At 42.5% G+C, this 23,029-nt stretch overlaps 1 protein-coding gene across 9 annotated transcripts in view; it reads left to right on the forward strand.

Annotated features, from left to right (window-relative positions):
- Nucleotides 1-23,029, forward strand: part of INPP4A (inositol polyphosphate-4-phosphatase type I A) — a 64,242-nt gene that overhangs the window by 13,229 nt on the left and 27,984 nt on the right. For 4 of the 9 annotated variants that reach the window (XM_056862087.1, XM_056862090.1, XM_056862086.1 and 1 more), the window contains exons 9-15: nucleotides 2,170-2,300; nucleotides 4,350-4,454; nucleotides 6,358-6,466; nucleotides 11,445-11,462; nucleotides 16,123-16,306; nucleotides 17,801-18,019; nucleotides 21,034-21,172. In XM_056862087.1, coding sequence (XP_056718065.1) covers nucleotides 2,170-2,300; nucleotides 4,350-4,454; nucleotides 6,358-6,466; nucleotides 11,445-11,462; nucleotides 16,123-16,306; nucleotides 17,801-18,019; nucleotides 21,034-21,172 — 905 coding nt within the window. Of the gene's footprint in view, nucleotides 1-2,169; nucleotides 2,301-4,349; nucleotides 4,455-6,357; nucleotides 6,467-11,444; nucleotides 11,463-16,122; nucleotides 16,307-17,800; nucleotides 18,020-21,033; nucleotides 21,296-23,029 lie in introns of all 9 variants that reach the window. The other 5 variants (XM_056862082.1, XM_056862081.1, XM_056862088.1 and 2 more) reach the window with 3 other exon arrangements.

Below are 23,029 nucleotides of genomic sequence, written 5' to 3' on the forward strand. Positions count from 1 at the left end.
AGGCTTATCCATTTGTACTATACTAATGTAATTGGGGATGCTGATAATGCAGTTAAAATATAACAAGCAATCTTCTGTGCAAAAAAGGCATTACAGAGTTTATATGCATCATAAGCGCAAAGAGGAGCAAAAGAAAGATGCCTTTGAGTGGAAAAAGTGATTCAGTATTTTGGAAGGAGGTTGGAGAAGATAAGCTTTAGCTGAGCTTGAGGAAGCCACACAAGTGAGAAGTGGTCTATGCCAAGTCCCGACAGTGAGCCAATGACACCCACGTTCACCGCACCAAGCTTGTGTCATTTTTAGAACAGTACATTTTAAACTTATTGCTTTCAGCTGGTAGGCCACCATCACCTTCCCTAGCTTTTATTTTCACTCTCTCTTGCTTGAACCGCCTCAGATTTTGCTTCAGGAAGCCTTAGTATGGCAAAATGCTGTTTACAGCCTGGTCACTGGTGTACAGTAAAGCTTGCTTTCCGGTCAGTTTTTACGTTTGCCGTCTCATGAAGGCGCTGAAAGTAACTTACACTGAAGCAGCTGTTACAGGAACGTATTGGTCATAGGGAAGGGCATCTTGATCTTGGGTGATTCTCGCCACTTGCCCAGGGAGGCAGGAGTTGATTTCCGCTTCCTGTCTCTCTGGCAGGCATTTCCCACTCAGTTTCTCTTCCTGCCTCACCGGGGAAAGCGGCTTGGCAGAGTCTCTCTGCAAGCCACCTCGCCTTAGATTTAGGAAGGAGATCATTTTCTGCAGCCTACTATTTCTACATCCTCTTTCTACCTCTTAGATCACCTTCCAAATAGGCTATTGAGAGGTTCAGGCTCCCAGATCTAGGGTATACTTGAGATATGGTGGACACTATCCTCAAAGACCCGCTATGTGCAGGATCTACAACGCCTCCTGCAAGGCATTTGTTTGTTGGTGCTGAAGGATGGCTGTTGACCCTCTAAGTTCGACCCTTGCCATAGTGGCTTTGTACACTATAACTGTGCTGCATCTAAGTTGATCTGCCAGCCCAAAAAGGGTTATTTTGTACTGTAGTTCAGTTTTAATGAATGTGTTGCTGAAGCAAACAGAAGCGTTCTGGGATGCTGATGTACCGTGTGCGCTATTCAGTATCCCATAAGACATGATGTTGCCATCAGCGCATCTGACCCTGCATTTGGTCTTATACTCTTAGTGGTCAGCTTGGGGTTCATCCAGTTTGGCTCTTATCAGGGAGCTTGAAGTTTCAATGTTTATAATATATAGTTTTTACTACACAGAATGAAAATGAAGTGGTCCTTATTTCTAAATGGGGAAAAAAAAAATCATATTTGGACTTTCTCCATCACCGTATTTGCATGCTAGGAAAACCTTGTGCCTGATGAATTTCTGCCCGACATAATGCTGTTTAAAGGCACAGGAGCTTGCCAGAAAGAAAAGCTGGCAACCTTGTTTAATGGCTGGAAAGTCGTGTCTGAATGGTCTGGTTTTCAATACGAGTGTCCTTCTGCCAGTTTATGGGCACCGGGCTTTCCAGTAGGGTCGACAAACTTGTTAAATGACGTTGGTACATGGTGTTGGAGCGAGGGAACAAAATCAGATCAGAGAGAATTCATGTGTTTGGAATGTAGGTCATAAAAATGTAAGTTAATATAAAAAGAATACAGAATGTCAAGGTCTGCGTGGTCATGGGTTATTAAAACAACCCATCACATACTCAAACAAGAACCTCTCTGCCACCAAGGCATATTATGCCGTTTTTTTAGTTATGTAGCTATTATTGTTGTCATGGCTAATAGAAATTCAATATTTTTGTGAACTTGCCGGCAGGAAATCGTTCCAGGTCTTGGAGTCTTAATCTCTGCGTGAATAAGGCAACTCTTATATTGTTAGGCCCTGACCTGGATAGCCCTGATCTCGTCAAATTTCAAAAGCGAAGCAGAGTCAGCCCTAGTTAGTATTTGGACGGGAGACCTCCAGGGAATAACAGGGTCATGAGGAGGAGGCAGGCAATGTCAAAACACCTCTGAACGTCTCTTGAAAACCTCGTGGGGTCAGCTTTGACTTAAGGGGAATATAATTATAAATAAATAAATAAATAATGTTAGAGGGAGACTTTACCTTTGATTAGCTATGCTCAGCTGATGGTTAATCATTTAATTTGGATGTTGTTGTTTTTTTGGTAGTGTTTGTGAACTTGAAGAGTTGGGAGAGCTGTCTCCTTGTTGGGAAAGTCTTCGTCGGCAAATAGTTACACAGTACCAAACAATTATCCTAACTTACCAAGAAAATCTCACAAATCTACATCAGTACAAAGGTAACCAATATTTATTTTCTCAAATACAGAATTACATACTTCATCCCTTACCTGGATAGCCCAGGCTAGCCTGATCTCGTCAGATCTCAGAAGCTAAGCAGGGTCGACCCTGGCAAGTATTTGGATGGGAGACCTCCAAGAAATATCAGGGTTGTGACCTAGAGGCAGGCAATGGCAAACCACCTCTGATGTTTCTTCCCTTGAAAACCCCACCAGGGGACACCATAAATCAGATGTGACTTGATGGCCAAAAAATAATAATAATAATTTGCCTTTTCATCTTCGATCTCCATGCAGCCCCACATTGGGACTGGCCTTCTGCCAGAAAGAACTTCTAGCCTAAAGAGTATTGAGGGGGTGCCCCTCCCCCCTGGAGCGTGTCTGAGGCTCAGGGGAGAAGCACCCTCTTCCCTCAGTTCCTTCTCTGCCCCCACCAAAATACGATGTGTTCTATCTCTGCTCTTATCTAGTCGTTCCAGTTGTTGTTGGAAGTAGTTTTTCTTGAGTTTTTTTATGATGCTGATCTTCCCTGTGTGGGTTAGTGAATTTTTGGATGTCTTTCCATCCTGTTTGAACCTGTCCTCGCCCACCTTTCTCCCAGTGGCCACTGGGTGAGTCCGTGTTCAATTGGCTCTTTTGCTATGGCTTCCACGCTGCTTTTCACGAAGTGCTCGCAGTGCGCCACTAAGATGACTCACGTGGATGAGCACTATGCCTATCTCGGTGCTTGGGAGAGGCTCATAATGTGACTGCCTGCAAGATGTGCCAAATGTTCACACCCAAGGCTAGGTCCAACAGGACCACTAGGCTAAATTAGGCTGCCTTATAGGAAAAGACGCTATTGGCCACACTACCTACTCCAGGTTCCAAGACCCCAAACCAACTGTCTTCATCCAAGTCAGTTCAGACATCAGCCAAGGTCCCAACAGATTTGGTTTCGATCCGCTCAGTTCCACACAGGGCTGTCTTGGAACTGGCTTTGTCTGCTGCACTGGCCCCAAAGATCACCTCCAAGTCTCTTGGCATGGTTCCTCTTCGTCAGCATCAAAGAGAAAGGTATCCACAGCGTCAACAAGGTTTCACAACCACCTTCTTCAGGAAGCAGCACCACTACAAGCAACAACAGCTGTATCCTCATCATCAGTTCCAATACAAACAAACCAACTACAAACTCGAACCCATCCAGACCTAAGTCGACTTCAGGGCTCCAGATTGCTAAGGACCAGCAGCAACCAGTGTAACTCTTCTGACGGTTTCAGTTGGCACCTTTGGGTGCACTCCCGTTTCTAGACAGATTGTCTAGTTTCTATTCTCAGTGGGCAACTATTTGTTCTGACTCATGGGTTCTCAGAGTCGTCAAAGACAGATTCCATCTAGAGTTTACTAAAAGTTTACCTCCACATTCCCCACCTATCTCAGCATGGGATAACCCTTTTCATGACCTGTTCCTTCAAAAAGGGGTAGTTCAGCGGGTTACTGATGATTGCCCCCACTGGATTTTTTTTCTCACAGGTTTTTGTTGTAGATAAAAAAGATGGGGGGTTGCAGACCCATTTTGGATTTATGTAATATGAATAAATTTCTATTGGTTTCTAAGTTTAGGATGGTTGGTATGTTGGGTCCTTCCCTGTCTGCATTCACTCTCCCCGATGCAAGTTACTAGAGGGAAGGGTAGAGGGTGGGGAGGTGCATTCAGACCTCTCCCTCCCTAATATACCATCATATTGCCTGCAAGTATTAGTAGGGAAAGGAGGGAAAATCTTATTGGGATGCTGTGTACATGAGTACTACACCTCTGGAATAATTTCATTGAGAGAGAGAAAGTTAATTTTCTTATGTGAATTTGCAGTGACAGAACTTCTCCTGAAGAAACATTGCCACTAAGGGCAAAACTAAAAGAGTGTGGACACAATTTTTAAAGTGGCCTTCAGGGAAATCAGACTGTCACTAGGGGTCTTTCTGTACTGAAATTTGGTACTGTTCTTCTCTTCCGTAGTTAGTTGTACTTCTGTGGACTAAACATGTGCTCTCTCTATACCATTTCCTCAGGTCCATCATTTAAAGCAAGCAGTTTGAAAGCTGACAAAAAGCTAGAATTTGTGCCCACTAATTTACATATACAACGAATGAGAGTCCAGGATGAAGCAGGATCAGGTATTTTGTCTTGTTCATATACTGGAGGAAATCATATTAAAATTGTTAGTGGTAGTTTTCAAAAAGTAACCTCTGTGTTTAAGATTCTATTCTTTCATGACTATGGCACTTTCTCAAGGAGATATTGTCCTCTTTTAAATCATTTCAACTGGGGTACTTCAAACTGTATTCACAGTGCATTTGGATCGGATTTTAAATTTCTGATATTGCTGTGTTTTTCCCCTTAGCACCTGTCATTTTATTTGTTCTCTGTCAGTTTTGCACTATATTGATATATTGTTATATCAAAAACTGCATCAGGTTAAAAAAATTCAACAAAACATAGAAATGAGCATGAAAAATTAAGTGGCTCATTACTAAGCGCTACAAACAGTAAAGATAGTATCTCCCACAACTCAGCAATGCAGCTACAAAACCTGGAGAAAAGTGGTTTCGTAAAAGAGGAACAATAATGTTTGCCTTTTCAGACATCTGAAATGAAAAAAAAAAGCCATTCACCATCAGAAGTGGCACTGGTTTAAAGAGCCTGCCTGTCTGAAATGAAAAAACACCATCGGGTATCAAAATGGATTAAAGAGTCCATCTGAGAATGATCTTAAATTCTTGTTTCCTTAAGTATATGAGCAATAAAAATAAACAGAATTTTCTATAATTTAGGCTGTTTTGGTGAAGAGGGTTTGGGAGCCCAGGATAGGACACCCAGTAAAAAAAAAACACAGTAGGAAAGTCAGGGATTTGAGCCAATGTTTGCCAATCAGAATGAGAGCATACCACAATACCATGGTGGGTAGGAGGGTTGATGAAAATCTCCGTAGCCCAGGGATCAGGGATTTGTGCTCGGTAGGAAAGTTTGGTAATACTTTATCTGCATAATACTGATAATGGCTGGCATTTTCTCAGATGGGACTTTACATAGTTTTCTTTGGTCTGTAGACTTCTAAGGACTTCGTTATATAAGCTACTGGTTCACTGTTTTCAGTTGCACAAAATAGGATACACAAGTAAATGTAGCTTTTCTGATTACCATTGAAGCATATATTATTGCTGGACTTTAGTGCCCCCTCCCCTCTCTACTACAAGGGAATTAGCAGCATTATGTTCACACAAGAATGCGCATGTAGAACTTCCCTAATTGAAGCTCTCATGACTAGTTGATCTGGATGCAAATCCATAGCTGTTAATTTACTTAAGACTTGCCAACATGTTTTAAAGATGGTTAACATAAGAATATGTTAATATCATATAAGTAAATCAACAACTATGGATATGGTTGATGGCCCATGTCCCTAGCTGTTGATTTACTTATGTAGTATCAACATATTCTTCCTGTTTGAATTATCTAAAGGAGCTTTAGACTCATTAATTTTAATATTCCTGGCTAACGGCCACTGCTGATGAAAGCATGGAAAGCCCATGTGATTGGCCATTCATGCAGCGGGCGGCTCTTGTATCTTAAGACTGCATTTCCAATACCCTTCCATGTGTAGATTATGTAATGGAAGAATCAGCATATGGTTGAATGGAGTGGGCTACTGTTACTGGGTCCATGTCAGATGTAATCTCTTCACTGGTCTTCTACAATAGGAAAACATGGATTTTAGAATTTAACTCTGTCGTCTTATAGCTGGATTTGGAGTTGATTGAAAACAATTCTTACATTTGTTAAGTGGTTGTAAGATTAACAGATGATCCTGGCAGGATAGCCAGTCACGTAGGCTGCCCTGCTGGTATACGTACCAGGGTTTATTCCCCTCTCCCTTCCTTCTCATGATTCTCACTAAAGGAGCATTAGTGTGGGCTTAGCATATCTGCGCCGGATCAGAAATTAAATTTCTGTAGCTTGAATTAGTCATAATAACAAGCATTTTCCTTCCCCCCTCCTTTTTCCTCTTGTTGTGTTTAGATCAGAATTATGACATTGTAACTATAGGAGCTTCGGCAGCTCACTGTCAAGGTTTTAAATCTGGAGGTCTGCGGAAAAAGATACATAAATTTGAAGATGCAAAGAGACAGTAAGTGGAAGGATTGTTGTAAATGCTGCTGATTTTTGCTATTCTCCTGGAGCTCCAGTTTTGTTAAAAGCATCTCATCCCATGTTTTTATTGCCTCTGCTCATTGGTAGCATAGATTTTCTCTCCCCTTGTTCTCTATTAGTAATGTTAAAAAGGTAAAGGTCCCCTGTGCAAGCACCGGGTCAGTCCTGACCCACGGGGTGATGTCACATCCCGACATTTACTAGGCAGACTTTGTTTACGGGGTGGTTTGCCAGTGCCTTCCCCAGTCATCTTCCCTTGACCCCCAGCAAGCTGGGTACTCATTTGACCAACCTCGGAAGGATGGAAGGCTGAGTCAACCTTGAGGCGGCTACCTGAAACCAACTTCTGTTGGGAACGAACTCAGGTCATGAGCAGAGCTTGGACTGCAGTACTGCAGCTTACCACTCTGCGCCACGGTTCTCTTAGTAATGTTACTTCATATTTTGTTAGATTATTTCATAGCTGCCTCATAATAAGCTATTTTCTATTTAAGTGTTGTCCTTTTTCTGTACAGAGATGACAGGGCTGTCTGTGAAGCTTTCTTGCAGGGCCTACGTTTCTCTTGGACTGTTTCGGGGTATTTAATGCGGACAGCTAAAGCTAAATTCCTCCAGGCCCCTAGTGGTATTCCAGCACTGCAGCTTTCTGACACCTGCCATTTTGGCTATGCTGGTTATGTCCAGGACATGAAATTTACTGTCGCTTAAAATGGCGCAACAACGAAGCGATGGTGGTTTGAGGACAACTGGAGCGGGGGGGGGGGGTGCGGCGCAGCTGGTGCAAGTTGCACAGGCTTGCACAGGCTCTCACTGCTTGAATCCTGAACACCACTTGTGTAAAGAAGACCCAGAGGTAATACCAGTATTCTTTCTAGTCACGCTTTTTAAGAATACTGATAAGTTGGATGATCAGATTTAGAAACTATACTGTCCTAGAAAATTTGTCTTGACACGGTCTCCTAAAATTGTGAGCGGAGAGGGTTTTTATCTTCTATCTTAATTATCTTTAATGCAGTGTCCTGTCCTTTCTGAAGTCAGATGAGAATATATTCTTAGCCCTTTTTTTGGTAGTAATTTCCTAAAAATAGACATTAGCTATACTTGAAAATGTGCTGTAACAGTGAGACTGTATTCTTGACCTTTTTAGCTATGAATTGTGCAAAGGAAAATCGATCACTGCTTTTGTAATGGCAAGAAGCCAACCTTGATTGCCCTTATCTAATCTTCTGGGTATGGCTATAGCTACTTAGTTCAGAGGGAAATGTCAGAACCCCCCCACCCCCGCAGAATTGCACAAGAGTGACCTTTGTTCAGAGAAACAAATTCTCTGGCCCCTTGGACAGCTGATATGCTTCTTACACAGAAGGGTGGGGGTGATGTTACTTTTCTGCTTTCCCTGTAATGTTCAACGTGGTGATCCCTGGATCATGACCTTATGTGAGGTACAAGATTTTCAGAAGGAATTCTGTGCAAACTGGAGTTGCTACCATTTTGACCTGGCTAACCGTCGTTATCTATGTTGCCATGTGTGTCTGAAAAGACAAGGTATTTAGGAAGCAATAGGACCCAGGTGCTCCATTTTTCAAAGAGTTCAAAACTGCCTCAGATGCAGTAGCCCTCTTTATGGACCTGGTAGTCAAAACCATAGAAAGGAAAATCAATCTATACCAACTGGGCAAGTCCTTGTGATTGGCTTCTGACTTTCTTTTGTCCAAGCATGAGAAACCTTTTGAGTGTTTTCCATGCTTTTGATTGAAACCAAGAAGATGCCATGTGGCCAGGGAGGAAAAGTGTAGACATTTATTTTCTGCAAGCTTGCCCCCATGGACTCCCTTCTGAGGAAAAAGTTTCACTAGAGCTGCTGCTTTTTGCAAAGCATGCATCTTGTGTCGTCTAGTGGATGTGACTTCCCCATTGGTACCTACTTCAGACCTCATGTTTTGAAAATGGGTAGGGCTCCTGGCAAGGGACTGGCTATTCAGAACTTGTACATTATATTAGTACTCCGTCTAAACTCAAGAGGAGTGTTAGTATTGCCATCAGAGCCAGTATATGAGTGTGGCTAAGCTTTAATGCAGATGGTACCAGTGCCATGGGGGCCATCCAGTCTTTAAATAGTATAGATTAGATCCAGACTTCTTGGCTGTAATCTTTCTTGGCTGCTAAAAAAATCTTCCAACAAACCAATCTCAACCAGGTTTCTCACCTCTGTAGTATAGATACTGTTTAATTAATATTTCATTCTCTTCTGTTTTTAATTATGAAATTGCCCCTTGCATGCTACCATTGACAGATTGTTTCATGGGGAAAATACTGATGGGAAAGGACTCAGTATTTTTAAAAGTCACCTCAGTTAGTTGAAGAACCTTGCCCTAATAGTTCAAAAGCATGCATACTCTTTCACCAGCAGAATGTAATACTTTAAGTAAAAAAAGTGGCAGTTTTGTGCTTGTTGTTGGGAAAACAGAGCAGTGATAAGTCTTTCTGTTGACTTTAACAGAGCCACTGTTAACCTGAGGTTGAAGTCTTTCATCCCAAATTCAGCACTTTACATCCAGTAATACACAGGGCATCTATTTTAGAAACAGCTAACAACTATAACCTAGGCCTGCTAGGCACATTACAAATATGATTGTCCTGTTGCAAAGGGTTTTTTGAAGGGAAAGATCATAGTCTTCTGTTCTTTGGTCCTGTGCCTTTTCTCTTTTTTAACTGGGTGGAGCACCTACTGTTGGGCAGGTCGAATTCTCAGTGTCAGTACCCATATGTGTAAAATGGGACTCTAAAAAGGCCAGTGTGGTGTAGTGATTAAGGTGATGGACCTGGGAAACCCAGGTTCAAATCCCCACTCACGCCATAGAAGAAGAGCTGGTTTTTATACCCAGCTTTTCTCTACCTTTAAGGAGTCTCAAAGTGGCTTACAATCACCTTCCCCTCTCCACAACAGGCACCTTGTGAGGTAGGTGGTGCTGAGAGAGTTCTGAGAGAACTGTGACTGGCCCAAGGTCACCGAGCAGGCTTCATGTGGAGGAGTGGGGAATCAAACCTGGTTCTCAAGATTAGAGTCTGCTGCTCTAAACCACTACACCACGCTGGCATAGAAGCTTGCTGGGTGTCTTTGTGCCTGTCGCACACTCTCAGCTCTGACTCTGTCTAGTGTTTGGATGGGAGACCTCCAGGGTTGTGAAGTGGAGGCATGCGATGGCACACCACCTCTCAACCTCTCTTGCCTTGATCACATGAACACGTGAAGCTGCCTTATGGTGAATCAGACCCTTGGTCCATCAAAGTCAATGTTGTCTGCTCAGACCAGCAGTGGCTCTCCAGGTCTCTTGCCTAGTCCCTTTAACTGGAGATGCCGGGGATTGAACCTGGGACCTTCTGCATGCCAAGCAGAGGCTCTACCACTGAGCCACAGCCCCTCTTAGCCTTGAAAACCCTAAGGGGTTGCCATAAATCAGCTGTGAATTGACAGCAAAAAAAGGGAAGGGCTTATTTTGTAGGCCTGCTCTGGAGGTGACTAACAAAGCACTTTGCATATCAGGAGTGCCATATAAACAGAACACAAAAATAACAGTAGGCGCTCCAAATAATGAAAAAAGAGAAAAGGCACAGCTCCAAAGGACAGAAGAAGACTATGATCTTTCCTCCAAACAAACCCTATCCTGAGTCTGAAAATGAGACAGCATTTGAACCCATGTGTTACTTGTCAGAGTTCTGCTTCCTAACCCAAGGCCCTCACCATTTGTTTTCTGTCTTCTGAATGTTCATTATAAGTAGCAGTCTCAACATCTCTTAACCATGCTATTTATTGTGCCAGAATGCAGGCACGGCATTGACAGAGACTTTCTGTTTCAATTCTGACTTCTCCCTATTAATGCAAAGTACAAATCTGCACTCTAGCAATTCACGGAGAGGCTCCTAGGAGAGAAGAGGGTCTCTTGCTGCTAGGCAGGGCTGAAAATATGCATTAAAGTTTAAAATAATTTTCCCCCACTCAAAGATAAAAGCTTTTCTGATGAAGGTGTTTGTCCTGTGCACACCTGTCTGCTGGTGAAAGTCAGTATCCTAGAACTGTGCTGAGATTTTCCATTTAATGTAGATGTTGTTTTTATTTTCATTTGCTGTGACAGTCATCCCCAGCACAATTGCTGTGCCTGGAGAGAAGATGGGGCATCTCTGACCTCTAAAACAGTTGGGCGTTTAATATCTTTGTGCAAGTGTTGCATGACCAAGAAGGAAGGAAGGGCCGTAATGCTGCCTTTGGCATCGTGTTCTTTATACAGCTTCTCTTCTTCTGCCCCACTTCCAACCCCTCTCTGCTGTCTTGTGGCAGCCCCTCTACATGCAACCAAGTGGTAGAATTAGCAGCTCTCTGTGGAGGCCATTTGTCAACCCTTCATGGAGGTCAGGATTCAAAGAACTACTTTAAGTATGCCTAATGGTTTTAGCATGTTCACTGGGAGGTTTTTTTTTTTTTTTACAGAACTCCTGCCCCCTTTTTGGACAGCAGACACCCATGGCATATCAATCACAAACTTCTTTTGAAAGTCCCTTCAAATTCAAATGGAGTTTGCCATGCAGCATGGGAGGCTGCTGCCCAAGAGACACATCCCCCTGGGTATGCCAAGCAATGTGGTTCTTTGGATTACAGCCATAGATTTTTGGGTGCCAGAGTTGCATTGTCCAATTGAAATGTTCCTCATGCATTTAGTTCCTTGGGCTGTGTGTAACTCCCCCATTAGATGAAGTAGCCAGAAATCCATGGACCAAGCTGCAAATCATCTGCCATTTTGCATTCACTGTGACTCTGTTTTGCGTACAAATTTTAATAACATAGACGTGCCTTATTGGAAAATATAACATAATTTGATCTAACTTTGCCTTGCTTTGTTTTCTGCTTTTGGTATCTGCTAACAAATGGCTAATTTTCTTTTGGTTCTTTTTTTTTTTAGCAGTTATGAGGAATGTTGGTGAGTTTTCTGTTTCTGGGAATATGAGAAGAGAATTCTCTTCTTTCATCTTTTTTTCAAGCAAAGATTAATGTATTCATATACAGGAGAGTTCTCTCTCTCTCTCTTTGTAAAATGCTTTGCATCTTAGCGTTTGCTCATTTTGCTTCATGCAATGAATGCATTGTTCACTGTGGCGCACTGTATGAATTATTTATTCTTTTCCAACGGCATTGTTAGCTTTAATGAACAGCTAGCATTTTATAAATGCTTTTGATTTTTAGATGAGGCAGTTAATTGGAATGTTTCATCTTGCTCAGATAACTTCTTTTTGTCTGAACAAAGATGTTTGACATAACTGTTGAGGTGTTTTGAGGGGGTTACTGCTAGAGTGTAAAAGTATTTTGTGGTTGCCAACATTTTAGTAATTGCCTCAGCTGCATGATCTCACAGTGGGTGTTGATGGGGAGCCAGTGGGTGTGTATGGTTTAATGTGTAAAAATAATGTGTTAATTTATATAACACCTTTCTGTCCTGTCCCTTAGAGACTTTCAAGGCAAAACAAATTCAGAAAATAGATTCAAGATTTAACATAAGTAAAAATAATTATATTTTAACATCTTGTACAATGATAGAATGATAACCCTTAGATGCCTCCAGACCTTATTCAAAGGCATGACAGAATAAAAATATCCTAATCTACTCCAGTTGAAGCCAAGTGCTAAGGCTCAGAAATGTCTTAGAGTTCTGCCTGGAAGCCCTTTCCCTTAAAAATGTGGGGACTGGTTGTGATTAGTTAATTAGTGACATGGAGTAAGCAGTCAGGATATGCCCACCAATGTGACCCCCAAGCGGTGCCAATTTCTTCCTCCCATTTCCCCCCACTGCAGTCCACTGAGCTTCTCCCCCAGTTTTGCTTCTGGGAAACAAGGGGACCTTCAAACATCATGGAAGGTGAAGTATAGGTGTGGGGGGGTCTGTAACTGGAGGGGGAAACCACACTTAAGTTACAAGCCATTTTTATTATATGTTTTAGTAAAGAGTCCTTCAATTACTATGACTCATTCAGTCCTAGCACAGAGTAGACCCTGGCAGTGTTCGAGGGGTTATTTTTTCCCCTAGGGGTGCATGTATACAGATGCACACAGGGTCTGATTAATTCATTTTAGTGGGAAAAGTAGGCCGGTACGCAGATGGGAACATGCACACAGACACATAGATCTGCTCCCTCCAATAAGGAAGTAGAGCAGCTTGTGTGAGCTCATGCAATGATCTGGATCAGGGCTGCATTTGGACTTTAATCTGGATACATACATCTGCAACTCTAATCTGCAGACTAGACTAGATCCTTTGAAAGTGACTGGCATTTATGAGGTGGGATCCCATGGGCCTGTTCTGCTAGTGGAACTGTTTTCCTTCTAAGGGTCTTACATCAGGGGAAGGCTCCTTCTGCCCAAGGACATGTGGTCCCTGCTAATGGACCAGATCCGTAGGATCCAACCCACTGTTAGTGTATAAGATTGCATTTTTAAAATGTACAGATGTAAAATTGGTTTAATAGTTACTTCAGTTGACTGTACTGAAGGCTACCAGGTCAAGGGAAACCTGTTATCCATCTGTTTGTTTAGGAGATTACAAAAGCAATATGAAAGCAATATCTGCATTAAAACTGTCGAGTCCAAACATAACATTTTTTCCATTTTAAATCCTGCAATTTCTTCCTGAAACCACCCATTGTGTTAATTATCATGTGCACCCTCAAACATGTGTAGATCAGAATGGATGGGTTTTAAAAATTATTTTTATAGTTTAATTTGCCAGTGAAGGATGACAGCTGTTCATTAAAGCAGATGTGTGTGAACCTCCTGCCACCATATATCTTTCCTCTCATTTTGCAATAGATGTCTTCTTCTTTTTTTACCATGAGCCTGAGCAGGAAACCGCTGTATATACTTTGCTGGCACTTATATCCCAGTTCTGCATGTCATCTCTCATATGGTGTATGAAAAGTAGGTCTTTAAAAACCCTTGATATTGTGCTGTGACCATCCATGTTGGGTAAGGATCCATTAGTATCTCTGCTTTATAGACAAGAAGAATATTGCCCTTAAAATAGGTTATCAGCAGGAAGATAAGCAACCAGAATCCTTTGAATGTTAGCCCCTGTATTACATTCTTAAATATTTATATGTATTTGCTTGAGCAACTCTCTGAAATAATTGCCTAGTTTTCCAGTAGTAAAATAAATACAGTAATAAAACTATAAAAATTAATGTCATTATCAGATTAAAAAGTAGCCACAGTATAATGTCTGGAGAGCCAATAAAAGACAGCCATTTTAAAAATAGAATGCAATCTATAGGAGGGTACATTTCTTCAAACAGCTTTTGAGCAGTGCCAAACTGCTTCCTAGTTCTTGCAGCGCTAGCTTTGTATATTGTAGCATCTTTGAGCAGAATATAATTTTCACAGGCAGTTGTTGCTCCAAAAGATCTCTGTAAACACCTTTCTGACTTTAGATCCCTAAAAATTAGTAACGTTAAAGAGGTTTTCTCTAGTTGAAGATGGAAAATGTAGAAACTAGCATTCTCCACACTATACTGGAAGCCAGTCCCGGCACCAGAATCAGTTTCCGACATGGTGTACTGGAGAGCCCTTTTGACAAAAAGAAAGTCATGGGACTCACTTGGCCTGTGCAGCCTCATGCATCCCCACAACAGGACATCTTTTTCAGCTGGCCTGTAGTGGAGCTGACGTGCGCTTCAGGGCTCTTTCTTTTTAAAGCTACACATGTAATGATGCTGACAGTTGCACAGGGAAGCCATTTTTTCTTTCTTTCAGCGGCATTGGTCAGTCATTTAAAGTATTTTGAAAAACCAGTTGCAGAGATTGGGAGGAAACCACGAATTTATTGATTCAAAAGGTTTCCAGTGCTGCTGAGAGCTGCTATGGTCTCCCAGACAGATTCCCTCTACCCCTCCACCATAGTCACAATCAGAAGAACACACACAAATTGCTTGATTTAGAATAGGGATGCTGCTTTTATTCCACAGTGGCGACTTGCTCAGGGTTCCCTGGGCTGCTAGAATTTTGTACCCCTACACCCCCGTTTTGGTGGTCCTCTAAATTTCACACCTGTCTTTTGACCCTGTGGGTACCTTTGGAATTAAGACATGGGGTTGGGCGCAACTACAAAATGGCTGCTGCAGGAGGCCAAGCCACACACACAGAGGAAGCCCAAGTGTGGGGAAGAACAGGAGCAATTTTAAAAATACAATGGAAAAAGAGGAGTGAGAGAGAATAAAACCAGCACAGCGGAGGCAGCTGTGACTGAAACAGTATTTTAATCTGCTCAGCCAATCAGATCTCCAGTGGCCAATTGGAAGCCCTTCTGGACAAGAGCCCCATGTGGCCTCACCCACTTTCCAAAAACACTTGGAGAGCACCAGGAAAGGTGTTGGTGGGTACCATGATGCCCTCAGGCACCACATTGGGGATCCCTGCTCTATAGGAGTATCTGTCTCTGTGTTTTTGCTACTGGGTCTGCAAAAACTGTGGAGGTTTCAAGCAGGTGTCAGGCCACAATATATTACTGGTGAACTGCATTCAGCTTCTCTCCAGTTGTCATGTCTGTCTGATGTTGAGCCAGAACTGTGAATTTGGCGTGGGAGTTTGAAGATGCTATCAAGTAATGTGTTAATGTTCTCGGATAAAGGCTTATGAGACACATTTTTCTAACTTTGTTCTAAACTGAGTTTAAAGCCAAAAAGGATATAAATGTGAAGAAAAAAAGTGGGTGGGATACAACTAGCTTTTCTCTACTCATGTAAAAGGGAAGAAGAGGTCTTCTTTGGCCACCAAGAATACTATATTGGGTTGCGGGATCACAGGGATAAAAGCAAAGTGCAGTGGGGGCTGTAATAAGATTAGGGTTGAGTGAGATTAAGCAACAAAACTGGCTGGATCCAGACCAATGGATTTTATTCAGTGATCCACTGACACAAGGTTTGGGGATTTTATCACAAGGGCTGGGGATCCTTCCTGCTTTACTCTCTCCCAGAAGCCACTTCTAGTCCTGGGAAAGTTGATTCCTGAGGTTGTGGGAACAGTGTGGAGTAGCAGCCACATGAGTCATTGGGCTGTAGTGAGGAGGTGGAAAGCGGTGAAATGTCCCCCTTTTGTCATCAGCAAGGACAGAAGAGCCAGCTCCCCTCATTGCTGCAGCCCACAAAATTCTCCATGTGGGTCTTGCAACCCTGGGAATCAACTTTCCTAGGGTCAGAAATGGCTGCTAGGTAGAGAGGAAAATGAGGAAGATCTGTGACTGTCAGCCCCTTCCGCTGACAGATTGCTGGCCCCAACTCACTGCTTAGGGTGTGGGCTAGACTAAGTAACCTTTGGAGCCCTTTCTTACAATTTTGTAACCATGTAATGACAGACACATGTTGTCTTCTCACTCGGCATGCACAATGTGTATATCCTCATTCAAATGCTTTAATCAAATAAAGAAGGGCACCTGAGTACCAACAGAGTAGTCTGCTGTTGGTCTTCCACATTTAACCTGTCAAATTAGAAAGGCAGTTGCTTGCGCTTTCTTCTTTTTCAGCATGACGAAAGAATACAGTCACAGTGGCCATCTCAAAAATTCATATTTAAAATAGATCACTTTCCCCACCCTCTAGCACATCATCCAGCTCCCAATCAATCGTGTACATACCGCAGGATATTATTCGAGCGAAAGAGATTATCGCACAGATCAACACCTTGAAAACTCAAGTTAGTTACTATGCAGAAAGACTCTCCAGAGCTGCCAAGGACAGATCAGCCAATGGGCTTGAAAGAACGCTTGCCATTCTGGCGGATAAGGTATGAGAAACAGTAGGTGGTTCCTTTGTCCCTTTGTGATCTGTTTGCTTAATTGAGGATTCCTTTTACCTGTTCGCCCTTCTGAGTATTAAGTTGAGGCGTTCTTGGCTCATTGTGCTATAGTTGTGGATCCCTCTTACCACTCAAGCTTCCCAAACTAGCAAGACTTTTAAAAGTTTATCTGGACTAATTTTGGTGACCACAGTTCAACTTTTAAAATGCTGTGAATTCAAAATGCATTTTAATTTTATATTGTCTAATAATTTTAAAATTGTAATCTTCCTGGAGTACTGTGAATGAAGTAGGCTAGACACCATGAATAGGTGCCTGGAGGCAGTTTTGGAAGGGATGAGGGCTAACAAGCTGGTGCTAAATTTCAACAAAACGAGGGTGCTGCTGGTGGAGAGAAGGACTCACCCAGGAAATGGGTTCTCCCCTGTCATGGATGGGGTTGCACTCCCCCTAATGGATCAGGTTTGTAGCTTAGGGGTGCTTCTGGAACTGGTCCTCCTGTTCGATAAACAGGTGGCAGCAGTGGACAGGGGTGCCTTTCGGCCCCTTCAGCTGCGGCCCTTCCTGGGCAGAAAAGATCTTGCCACTGTGATGCATGCCCTGGTAACATCTAGACTAGATTACTGCAACGAGGGGCTGTCCTTGAAGATTGTCTGGAAGCTACATTTAGTACAGAATGCTGCAACAAGAGTGTTGACAAATAGGATGTCAGCACCATATCATTTTGGTCTTGTTCCACCTACACTGGCTTCCAGTTTTCTTCTGGGCTCAATTCAAGGTGCTGGTATTGATCTTTAAAGCCCTGTATGGCCTTAAGGACCGCGTTCTCCCATATGAACCTACTCTGGTCATCCTTGGAGGCTCTGCTTTGGTTGCCCCAACCACCTGAGGTTAATGTGTAGAAACCTGAGAACGGGCCTTCTGTCATGGCACCAAAACTTTGGAACTCCCTCCCCAGGGAGGTCCGTTTACCTCCCTCTATGGGTGTCTTTCACCAGCAGGTGATTACTTTTTTGTTTCATCCAGCATATACCCAATAGCGGTTATTGGCCCGCCTTCTAGTGTTGTTTGTTCATGTGTTTTCAATTGAATTTCATAATTTTAACTGTATTTTTAAATGTTTTCATGTTTACTGCCTTGTGGACTCTGATGGTGTGGAAAGGCAACATAAAAAGGCTATAAGTACATAAATAAATTTAAATAAATTAAAGTTATTTAAAAAGGTGAGAGAGAATGCTTGCAGTACTTATGAGGTCCCCCTTTTTGCCCCTGTGTAACACGGAAATCTTGATTATAGTATCGGCCTTAAGAGAACAGTATTCCAAATACCATTTGAAACTATTAGACTTTGTCTTATATATTTTATAGTGACTACGTTTATACAGAAATCATGCAGAAATAATTGAAAAGAAAAATATTACTTTAAACAGTGGCATGTGTATATGTGAGTACATATGCATGTATTATTTTAATTCTTTCTAGACGCGACAGCTTGTCACAGTTTGTGACTGCAAACTCTTGGCGAATTCAATCCATGCACTGAATGCTGCTAGACCAGATTATATAGCTTCAAAGCCCTCTCCAACCTCTGCAGAGGAAGAACAAGTGGTGCTAAGGAATGACCAAGACACTCTGGTGGCCAGATGGACAGGAAGAAATAGCCGATCTTCTCTGCAGGTGGACTGGCATGAGGAAGAGTGGGTAGGTTTGTTGAGTGAAGGACTGAATCCCATTACTGCTGCAAATCTTACTTTGAGGCATGCCCTTTACCTGAGAATCAGGCAGGCTTTAGATGGCTTTTGAGGTAACTGGGAAATAGAACTTTTCATTCTGTAGAAGCGTTTTGCTTAGGCAAAAAAACTGGGTTGCTTATCTGTACTGTTGTCTTTTGAGTGGTCATCTGTGCATTCCATGCAGGCGCAGAACCCCCATCACTTTGATGCACAGAGACCACGAAAAAGTAGCCAGACTTATGAGTAGTTATGTCCTCTGTTAGAGCTTGCTAGCAGTAAGCTTCATAATGTTAATTGGGATTCTTGTTATGAACAGTCCTGTGGAAACTATTCCACAATTAACAGTTCCTCCAAAGTGGACTGAACCTTTACATTGCTGTGTTATGTCATGTATTAAATAGAAATTTCATTTAAAAGGTTTTCTAACCTATAAATATCTCAAAAAGGGCTATTTTGCTCTCTACTTTTCATTGCTAGTATGAATACAGCAAAAGCTTGGCTTCTGCAGACAAGCGTGTAACAATGTCTTGATTTCTTTTTAATAGGGAACTAATGTGTGTCATTTTGTTGAACTGGAAACCGGCAGTGATTTTTTTTTTAAATCCTGAAGCCAAATTTAAAAGACTTAAGGCAGTGAAATATGATGGAAAACAAGAGTTCATTTTCGGTCTCTGTGCAGTCCCCCATTGGGACTGCACATACGCAGGCCTGCCAACCGGCGTTTTTTCATAGTGCAGTGCGTTGGCGCCGTACATGTGTTCCCGCCCAGGTGGTCACATGTCCCGACGCTGTTGTGCCCCTTCTCAGTTCCGTCTTTGCCGCTGTTGGAGAAAGACATTTCTACTGTTAATTCTGCTTAGTTGTCATTGTCTTCCAACAGGAACAATCTGTCATCGTCTTCTTGTGAAGATTATAGTTGATTATTCCCTATCCATCCCAGTAAGTTAGGTGGTGCTGGGTTGGGGTCCAGATGGTCCAGCAAACTCTCTTCAAAAAATGCACCGATTGTGGTGCTACGCTCCCACAGACAGATGAACACAATCTATGTCTGATCTGTCTCAGAAAGGGCCACAACGTGGTTGTATGCAAGCCATGCCAAAAATTTACACCGAAGGCGAAAAGTAATAGAGTCTCAAAACTCAAAGCAGCTCTTTGGGAGAAGGCTCTGTGGGCTTCTGATCCACCAGCTCCGTCGTCAGGCCCCAAAGCACCTCTGAAGCCATTGTTGGTTTTGGTCAAATCCGATTAGTTATTACATGGCTCGGAACCGAGAAAGCAGTCCGCCAAGTCATCGTCGTCTCCTCCATGTTGTTCTTTGGAGCCTCCATTAGAGGCTGAGGGCCAAGGAGAAAAAGAAAGAAAAATGCAGGTCAGCTGCAACTGTTGGAACTGGTCATGGCCCCCCTTGTCAAACCTACGGAGAGAGCTTATGGGCTTATGGCCTCTACAAGAGACTATAGAGATGAGGCTTTGCATCTATAAAGTTCACGTGGCTGCCATTTCAGCTTTCCACAGAGAAGTGGAAAATTCCACAGTATTTTCACACGAAACCTCTAAACGTTTCCTTAAGGGTTTGTTTAACTTACCCGCTTAGAGTGCCCGTCGTTCCACAATGGTCATTGTCGTTACTTCTGACTAAGGATGTTTAAACCTTTCGAGCCCTTAGCCACTACATCACTCCGGTTACTGTCAATGAAGGTCTGCTTCCTCGTTGCTGTCACTGCGCAGAATCTGTGAAATAGCAGCATTGTGTCAATTAAGCCTTCCTGAAGATCTTCCCTGGAAGAGTGGTCCTGAGGCCTAGTGCCCAGTTTATACCTAAAGTGGTCTTGAAGTTCCATTTATGACAATAGTTGATATTGCCCACTTTCTTTCTGAGGCCTACATCAGATAGTGAGAGGATACTACATGCACTGGATGTGAGGCGAGCTTTATTGTTTTACTTAGAAAGGTCTAAGGAGTTTAGAAAGTCCTCAGCATTGTTTGTATCCCACTCTGGCACAAACATGGGGAAAAGGGCATCACCACAGATACTATCCAGGTGACTGGTCCTAACTATCAGGTGGTGTGATGAACTAGCCGGCCTTCCTTGTCCACTAGCCCTGAGGGGCTCATCGACCAGGTCTCAGGCATCTTCAGCAGCCTTCCTTAACAGTGTTCCATTGCTGGAGATATGCAGGGCTGCCACATGGCCATCAGCAGACACCTTCATCGAACACTACGCCCTGGATCTGCAGGCGAGAAAGTAGACTCAAATGGGAAAAGCCATCCTGCACTCTCTTCGATGCCTAAAGAGAGATTCGACCTACCTCCATGGCAAGAAGCTTGTTAAAATCCCAATGGGGGACTGCCCAGAAGACTGAAAATGAAAAACAGGTTTCGGTTACCCCAACTGATGTTCATTGAGGTCTTCTGTGCAGGTACACACTCCCTTCCTCCTACCCCACTGCCAACTCTCCTCATGCAGCACTTTGAACGAGAAGCACCAGCGGCTCAGGAGGAACTGAGGGGAAGGGGCCCAGCAGTGTCGGGATTTGTGACCGCCTGGGCAGGAACGGATGTACGGAGCTGACATGCTGCACCCCCAAGTGGTAGAGCTATGAAAAACCTCCAGTCGGCAGGCCTGCACATGCGCAGTCCCAATGTGTGCCTGCACAGAAGACCTCAATGAGCATCAGTTACAGGTAAGTGAAACCTGTTTTTTTAACTGTATTTCATGATGTGCCTATAAAATGCCCCCTCGGACAAGAACGTTAAAACCAATGCAGTGTTGACGTTGAACGGTAGTGCTAGTGTGTTTTTGACTCAGCCCACCAATTGTGTTGATTTTGCTTGATTTGGAACTTTTGATCTATGATCTGCTGTTTTACCTCAGGATTTGCCATTAGGTATGATCAGGAATGAGGCAGCCCATGCTTAATTGGTTATGTTAAATCAAAACAGCATCTGTTTGTTTTCCTCTTGCCCTTCTCGTTTTCCCAGGAAAAGGTTTGGGTGAATGTTGACAAAAGTCTTGAGTGCATTATCCAGAGAGTGGACAAACTTCTCCAGAAAGAGCGTTTGCATAGTGATAGCAGCGAAGATGTTTTCCAGTGTGATGTCAGCTGTTCTAGCAAGAAAGGTAAACAGGATACTCGAGCGTACTGGATAAAGCCAAAAGCCTTAAATGAGACCTCATCTTCATCATCCCCACCATCATCTTCATCCATGTCATCCTCTGCATGCCATTGTCCCAGAGTCACAAGTGCGTATGACAGACATGGCTTCTTCTGCCTCTTACTGCTGCTTTTGCTCTGCCGTGGCGTATTTCTTAGCCTCTTCTCCATTACGCTCTGTACAATCGCTGTAGTATTTCAGCCAGGTGCCCTGAAGCGGCTTAGGCCTGGTTTCGTTCCGTGGCACTGCTGTGATGTGCAAAGGCCTCCTTTCATATAGGTGGAGTTAGTTGCACAGCTGGACAGTGACTGCGCTCAAACGATAAGGTGGAGGAGGATTCATGCAGCTCGTCCTGCTTGTATGTTACCTCAGCAGCATGGATGAAACTGAGGAAAAGCAGCACCTGGGTTTCCACTGTAAATCAGAGAGGGCACCTTGGGATGAGGGTAACAAGAGTACGTCTATGTAAAACTAAGGCCCGGAGCTCGTGTAAAAAAGGATCCGCTTGGGAAAATTTTTCCGGTTTTATCGTCTTAAATTTAACAGGCTAAAATGGAGGAGAGGAGAAATATGTACGCCACTTTGGGGCTCCGTTGTAGAGGAAGGTGGGCTATGAAAGAAGTAAATAAATAACTTTGGAACAGGATTTATTTATTTATGTTATTTATTTATTTTTTATAAATTTTTATTTTTATAACATAAAACAAAACAAACAAATGCAATAATAATAACATATAAAAAATTTAAAAAAAGATAATACAAAAGAGTATCTATATTTACTAATAAATACATTCATAGATACCAAATTTTAAGCTTCAAAAAGATACCCCTTCAACCCTCCACCCACCGTAAAAAGTGACCCATCACCCGACTTCCGAAGAAGTGTCTAAACAGTTTTTTTAAAATATCTATTAACAGTAAAATATAAAATTATTAAAAACTAGTTTCTATAACTCACTAATTAAAGTAGTAAAATCCATTTTTGCCAGTTTATCCCAATATGTGGCGGCCTTTACCCAAGTTTTTTTAAATTCTTCCATATCCTTTCCATGTAGGAATATTTACGTTATTTATAATTCACCTTCTCACAGGGACTCGAGGCAGATTCCACATTGGGAGTCGGTACAATTAACAAAGTGGGACATTCAATAACCAATGCATTAGGATTTTACAATTCTGGAACCACCAGAAAGAACTGAAGCATAGCATAAGTGTTAATATGTCACATTAAGTGGGCCAAAAATTACATAATAGGATCCTTCTTATAATAGGGCCTAAAGGGCAAGTGACAGCTTCATCTTTTCTGTTCTGGCCATGGTTCCTCTGTCTTGTCTTTCCACCAGAGGGTGAAGCCTTTTTTTGTTTGGTTTGGTGTTCCCTCAGTTTGGTTTGGTGTTCCCTCTGTCCTTCTTGCCCAATGTTTTAATTATTGTTTTTATGCTTTGGTATGTCTTTTAGCGCTGGGTTTAATTGTTTTAATGATGTGTTTTTGTTGGTTTTAGTGATTTTTAAATTGTGATTTTATTAGGTACGTTTTAATTTCCTAGCTATCTTGGTGGCCCTTATGGAGGCAGAAAGGCAGGGTGTAAATTTTGTGAAAAAAATAAAATGAAATTATTAGCATTTTCCCTTTGGGTTTACAGTAGTCTTATAGTCAGGCGCTAAAAGCCACATTAAGATTCCTCAGGCTACTTATTCTGGATTGAGTCAGACTTCCAGTGTCAGTCTGTGGTCAGTTTTCCATCTTTGCAGTCTCTTTTTGAAAATACGTAAGCCTTTAGTTTCAATCATCATTTATTGCGGTCAAAAGACCAATTCAGCA

The sequence above is a fragment of the Euleptes europaea genome, chromosome 16 (genome assembly GCF_029931775.1).
Source record: "Euleptes europaea isolate rEulEur1 chromosome 16, rEulEur1.hap1, whole genome shotgun sequence".
Lineage (NCBI taxonomy): Eukaryota > Metazoa > Chordata > Lepidosauria > Squamata > Sphaerodactylidae > Euleptes > Euleptes europaea.